Source organism: Corylus avellana, chromosome ca11, assembly GCF_901000735.1.
Source record: "Corylus avellana chromosome ca11, CavTom2PMs-1.0".
Taxonomy (NCBI): Eukaryota; Viridiplantae; Streptophyta; class Magnoliopsida; order Fagales; family Betulaceae; genus Corylus; species Corylus avellana.
Window position 1 is genome coordinate 6986570 of NC_081551.1, and position 7515 is coordinate 6994084.

A 7515-nucleotide genomic window follows, 5' to 3' on the forward strand; every position below is an offset into this window, starting at 1 on the left:
TCCTAGGCTTCATGTGTTTGTCGATTTTCATAGATTTATGCTTTCTTAAAGAACAACTTAGTAGATACCATGCTAAATCCTTTAAGAAAGAAAAGAATTAGAGTAGATATCATGCCTAATTAATTACTTAGAGAGATCTATAACTTAAGGAGTAGATACCATGCCTTTAGGTTGGCAAGCATTAAATATACCAGTATGATTGGAACATTGACATATTGTTATCTTAATTAGTCTGATTAATGGTGGATGTCAAAATCCTAACCCTTTCATTATTCTTATTTCTTTTTAATCTTTAAATTTGTGACGATTCAAAGATATTTAATTTCGAAAATCAATTCTAAGCAAAATCACAATCCTCATGGGAATAATCTCGTATTTGCTTATTATACTATTATTTTGATCTCGCGCACTTGCATGTAAAACGTACCAAATATTGTCTATTAATTTAGGTGGTATTTGGCACAACAGCATGTGCGGGGAATGATAGCCGTTGATGAATTCCTCCGCGTGAAAATTTGATTTTTAGTTGTCGGATCATCTCAATCAGGGGAAGCTTATGAAAATTCTGATACACCATATAACTTCTATGTGAGAAAATGGTTTACTGTTGGTGTCCATTACATGTATCCAACGGCTTAGATTTCATCAAAAAAATTTGGACGGCTGTAGTCCATTACGTGCAAATCGAGACTCCTGACGCATTGTCAGTCTCATAGACAGTGCGTGCGTAGGGTAGATTTCTAAGACAGAGTGTATCCTCTGCGTGCGTGAGTTGGTGAAACCGGTTCCATGCATTATCCAATAAATAATCTTGACCGTTTAATTTGATCTTTATTTTCTTATTCAATTCGGAACGTTGGATGAGTGAGCTTATGGTGTCATGTGGAACACCTTATAACTCTCACGTTCAAAATGGATTACATCTATTCCATTTAACAAATCCAACGGCTCGGATTAAATCAAATTAAATTCGACGGCTTAGATTATAAGATGAAATATTTCAAATTTCAAATAATCAGAATAATTTAGTACGGGTAATTTCAGCTGAGCTTACCTATTAGTTATCCAATAAATAATCTTGACCGTTTATTTTGATCTTTATTTTCTCATTCAATAAAAGATGTTGGATTAGTGAACTCATGATGTCATGTGGACCACCATATAACTCTCACGTTGGAATGGATTATAGCTATATTCCATTTATCAAATCCAACGGCTCTGATTAAATCAAATTAAATTGGACGACTATGATTCAAATGTCACAAATTTAAAAAATTCAAATAATCAGAATAATCTAATATGGGTAATTTCAGGTGAACTCGCCTTTTAGTTATCCAATAAATGATCTAAACCGTTAAAATTAAATACATATTTGTATCAATTAAATCCCAGCCGTTTAATTAGCTAAAGTACTTAAGAAACCGTGCATGTATAGTACTACATAAAAACGCTAAAATAAATGATTTTTAAGTGAATAGGTTTAAAAGTTGTAGTATTATTTAGCATTATTTAGTATTAATCAGACAATGATCATTGTAATCTTACTAATCAGTAGTATTATCATATGTTAATATGTTATAACAGTTAAATTGTTAATACTTCACACCATTAAATAATTTGATCTAAAAGAAAGAAAAAAAAATTATTATTAAGGCATTAACAATGTTAGACTTTAGTTGATTCCTTAAATTAAATTAAAAAAAATTAAAAAATAAGCAATGTCAAAATTAGTGAAGGAAATAAATTACTCACTTGACTTAATTAGTGTATTATGTATAGTTGTATACAAATAATACAATATATATAATATACTAACTCAATAAATTACTAATCTTACAAAGTTACTAAGTTACTAACTAGTAATCTACTAGATTTTTTTATTTTTTATTTTTTATTTTTATTTTTTTAAATATGTAGTCTAATAGACTAATAATAGTAGTTAATAGAAATTATAGAATAATACTTAATAACTTAATATCTATATATCGTATATATAGTAATCAATATGTTACATTTTAAAAATAAAATTATAATATTTGTATATAAGTTATAAGCGCACACACAATTGAGTTATTAACTAACAAACAAGTGACATAGTTAGTTAATGTAATTGTCACACCGCACACAAGTACACGACTCACATTCTCCTAATCCTAATTAATATATCTCTAAGACAAAAACATGTAAGTAAGTAACATACATAGACTATAATTCATAAACGTAGTTACATTACTGTCATTATATATTAAATTTGAAATTTGTAATTAATATATCATACATCAATACATCATATATATAATCATTTATAATCAACTTTGTATATAATGTTACATATTTGTAACTTTGTAATAATTTCAAGTCATATTGATTCATATATAAGATATCATATATGTAATAATTAAAATGTTAAATTGTTACAATTAAATTATAATAAGTTGTATACAATGTTACACACTATTAACTAGCACCAAGTAACATAAGTTACATAACTAGTTAGTAGTTAGTAGTTACATATTAGTAATTAGTAGTAATTACTTATATCATACATTCTTATTCCAATATTTTGTAATGTAGTATATATTCAGTAATAAGTATTAACTAAGTTATTAAATTATAAAATTATAACTATGATTAATAACATATTCCATATAATACTAGTTATACCCTTCATTAGATAATTGTATACACATTAAAATTTAAATCTATGTCGCTATAATTAATAACATATTCCATATAATGTTAGTTATACCCTTCATTAGTTAATTGTAAACATTAAAATTTAAATCTATGTCACTATAATTAATAACATAGTCCATATAATGTTAGTTATACCCTTTCATTAGTTAATTGTATACATATTAAATCTATGATTATTATTGATTAATAACATGGTCCATAAACATAGTTACGTTGTCGTGTGGGTCAAGTCGATAATCGAGGCAAGCTCGCAAGCCCTAAACAAGCCGGACGAGCTTGACTTAAATGAGTCGAACTCACGAGCCCCCCATCAAGCTTAATCAAGCGAGTCGGGTATGTGTCACTAGCTAATCGAGCGAGTTTCAATAGTAACGAGCGAGCTTGTACAGTGTCGAGCTCGAGTTCGGCTTGAGCTTAACCGAGTAGGTATCGAGTGAGTTGTCGAGTGTGTCGGCTCATTTACAGTCCTACTTTTTACTAACAAAAGAGAATATTTCACAAAAAAAAATGAACTTTCCCTTCTGACATCTTGAATGCTTTTTACATAGACATATAATATAATGGGGATAGATGAGATAGATTGTTAAGTTTTGAGGGAACCTAGACCATTTAAATTCGTTGAAGGGAACCTAAAACCTTTTCAAACACAAGGTTTGGTCCGTTTTGAATAATTTTCTACTTAGCTTTATTCATGACATAATGGCCATTAAATAGTCAAATTATTACAATATTTTCTAGGGCTGAGTCATTAGCTCTTATTGGAATATAAATTAGGGATGAGTCATCAAGACTCTTACCTAGAATAAAATAAAGATAATATCAAATAAAAATAAATACAATAAAATATTCTACCGTATCATATATTTTAATATATCCTAATATTAATAATTGTTCTGCATAAAACTCTATTATCGTAACACTCTCTCAATTCTCTCTTATATTCTCTCTCAATAGCATTTAGATTGTGGGTACATATGTGTTTTGTTATTGTAATAAAATACCACCGTTGGGTTATTTCAAATCTGAACGTGAGAGGCATCACTATACAATATAGAACACTTACCAAAGATACTTGTTTGTAGGTACACACATAGAACTCTATGTTTTTTTATGTTTATGTTTTCTTCAACACTTTAAGTTAATAAAAATTTTCAATTGAATAAAACAAAACAGATGACCCAGTCAACAATTTCATAGATCATCCAAAGAAGGAGCAGATCAATCAAAACTAGTAGCAGGATAAGCCAGATGGAGACAATCGACAATCCATGTTGTAGAACTCCATTTTAAGCTAATGAAAAATAATTAGTTTAAGAGTAATATTATTTATCAGACTAATATACATTAGTCATACTATCGGGATGATGTGACGGTAAAAATTAGCTATTAATTTTTTTTTTATAAGTGCTAATCTAATAACTAATTTTTATAGTCACATAATCAATTTGTATGGAAATTTTATAGAGGGCTGCTAGACATCCCAACATTTTTTTTCCAAGTTCTATTTTCCAAATGATCTGGACCTCACATTCATTTAAGGAAAAAAAAAACAATATAAATCTATTTATTTATTTAATGGACCAGATCATTTGGAAAAATAAATTTTTAAAAAAGTATTAGGATGCCTAGTATTATCCAATTCTATAACAGTTTGCTAAACGACATTAGTATTTTATCAAATGCATTTAGCATGGTAATGGTGGTTCAGATCATCATTATAATGACAGATGTGATTTTCAAAACATAAATTAATAGCTTTGATTTGGTTCACTTTAACTTATTTCATTTCATTTATAATATAAATATGCAACATCAATGCGTAGTTACATTCTAAGCAGTAATTTTCAATTCGAACATGACACTACGTGTTCCAGCTACTTATTAAACAAGTGAGATTTATGTGTTTTTTTTTTTTTTCTGATTAAAAAAGGAAAGTGGGAGGAACAAGAGGCAAGAGAGTTGAATTCAAAGCTCATAAATACAGTAAAGCACAGCGTGAGAGATGCGTCAAACTCCGTGGTTCTCGGAAGACAATTCCGCTTATTGACTTGACTTCGTAGACTTTGAAAGTCAAAGACGGAAAGAGACTGAAGGCTGAGTCCTTTGGAAATTTCATGCTAAAACCAATTGTTCTGATAGGAAATGATAAGAGGAGAAAAGAGAAGCAACAGAGAGATCTCATTATCTTGTTATGGATTTCATCACTCTGCTTTTTCTTTTCTCTGCATTTTTCACTGCTTCAGCTCAACAAATTCAGTCTAATGTTAGCCGAAGCTCTTCTCTGACACCCACCACAAACCCTACGTGGTTGTCACGTTCTGGTCTCTATGCCTTTGGATTTTACAAGCAGGACAATGGCTACGCTGTTGGGATTTTTATGGCCGGAATTCCCGAGAAGACTGTTGTCTGGACTGCAAAGCGTGATGACCCACCTGTCTCCAGCAATGCTACCTTGCTTTTCGCAAGCGATGGCAGTCTTGTCCTTCAAATGGGTCAAGAGCAGGTGGCCGTCGTAGCTGAATCTTCTGGGTCTGCTTCGGCGTCCATGCTAAACTCAGGCAATTTTGTCATCTATGGTTCCGATCAAGGAATAATATGGGAGAGTTTTGACTACCCGACTGATACGCTTTTACCCAGTCAACGTCTCTTCGCAGGTTCTGAGATCGTTTCTAGCATTTCAGACACTCGACCCTCAACGGGTATCTTCCGTCTGAAGATGCAAAATGATGGAAACCTTGTTCAGTACCCGGTGGATACTCCAGACACAGCTCCATATGCTTACTATGCATCTGGGACAAATGGCCTTGGAGATAACGTGACACTAAACTTTGATGCTGATGGCCATCTCTACTTGCTAAACGCTACTAGTTTCAACATCAGGAATCTGACGGATGGAGGATATCCTACAAAAGAAACTATTTATCTCATGAGAATTGACGTTGATGGGATATTCCGGCTGTACTCCCATAATCTGACACAGAAGGGAAACTGGTCAACTGTATGGTCTTCGTCATCTGATGTGTGCAGTCCAAAGGGTCTTTGCGGATTAAATGGTTTTTGTGTTACAAATAATCAAAAGGCTGAATGTGTATGTCTTCCGGGATTCGAAATGGTACAACAGGGGAACTGGACCGCTGGCTGCGAGAGGAATTTCACTGTAGAAAGTTGCAAAAGCAAAAATGGAGATATTAAATACAACATGCAAGAAGTGGCTAACACCATATGGGAAGATGCTTCATATTCTGCTTTGACAGTGCCATTCAAAGATTCTTGCTCACAAGCCTGTTTAGCAGACTGTAACTGTGAAGCTGTGCTATTCAAAGACAGGACGTGCCAAAAACAAAGGCTTCCGTTGAGATATGGGAGAAGGCAACTGACTGATTCAACCGTAGCTTTCATCAAGGTAAGTACGTCTACACCTACACCTACACCCACTACTCCAAACGGAAATATGCAGAGAGAAAACAAGAAAGAGATTCGAGTAAACATCCTAATTATTAGTGCTTCAATTGGTGCTTTGGGATGCATGATGTTGGTAATCTCCGCAATTGTGTTGTACAAAAATCATTTTCGGTATAAAAAACTCTCTTGTGATGGAAATGTTGAACTCAGTGACGATTTTGCTCCACGATCGTTCACATATTCAGAACTTGAGAAAGTGACAGATGGTTTCAGGGAAGAGATCGGTAGAGGCTCATTCGGTGCAGTGTTCAAAGGGGCGATGTCGAATGGCCAGAAGGTTGTAGCTGTCAAAAGACTAGAGAAAGTGTTGGCCGAAGGGGAAAGAGAGTTTCAGACTGAGATGAAAGTTATTGGGAGAACACATCACAGAAACCTTGTCCGTCTGCTCGGGTATTGCCACGACGGAAGTCATAGGCTTTTGGTATACGAGTACATGAGCAACGGGTCACTCGCAGATATACTTTTCACACCAGAAAAACAGCCTTGTTGGGATGAAAGAATGGGCATTGCTCGCAACGTAGCAAGAGGGATCCTTTATCTCCATGAAGAGTGTGAGCAACAAATCATTCATTGTGACATAAAGCCTCAAAACATTCTCATGGATGAGTGTGGGTGTGCCAAAATCTCCGACTTTGGATTGGCAAAGCTGCTCAAGCCAGACCAAACCAGAACCTTTACCGCCGGCATTAGAGGGACAAAGGGGTACGTTGCACCAGAGTGGCATAGGAAATTGCCCATCACAGTAAAAGCAGATGTTTACAGCTACGGCATTATGCTCTTTGAGATTATATGTTGTCGAAAGAGTGTAGACTGGAATCTACCCGAGGAAGAAAGTGTTCTTGATGAATGGGTCTGCGATTGTTTTGAATCTGGCAACCTAACTGAACTAGTTGGGAATGAAGTGGCTGATAAGAAACAAGTGGAGAGAATGGTTAAACTAGGACTTTGGTGCATTCAAGATGATCCATCACTCCGGCCCTCAATGAAGAAGGTTCTGCTTATGTTGGAAGGGACTGTGGATATTCCAGTCCCTCCCAAACCCGACTCTTTCCTGAGTACAATATAGGCTCCCAATTGATTGAGCCTCGCAATTTGTACAACAAAGTAGTTAAGTTTATGTAAGCTTTTACATTCAAATGATGCGTGCACTAGCCTTGTAATTTCCTGTCAGTTTTCTATCTTACTCTCCAGTGAAGAATAAATGCTTGTTGCCAATGTCATGTATGTTTATTAGAACCTGTTGTGATTGTGCATAGTTGTTCTATTGTGACAAATTAACATGTTCGGATCCAAAAAAAGTAGAAAAGAGAAAACAAAATGAGTAAATCACAGAAGATACCAAGATTTAAGTTAAAA

At 33.8% G+C, this 7515-nt stretch overlaps 1 protein-coding gene across 1 annotated transcript; it reads left to right on the top strand.

Annotated features, from left to right (window-relative positions):
* The first annotated feature begins 4647 nt into the window (after positions 1 to 4647).
* Positions 4648 to 7509, top strand: LOC132165576 (G-type lectin S-receptor-like serine/threonine-protein kinase LECRK3). Its single transcript, XM_059576202.1, has one exon. The coding sequence runs from the start codon at positions 4889 to 4891 to the stop codon at positions 7223 to 7225; it is 2337 nt and encodes a 778-aa protein (XP_059432185.1). The 5' UTR covers positions 4648 to 4888; the 3' UTR covers positions 7226 to 7509.
* Positions 7510 to 7515: the final 6 nt, after the last annotated feature.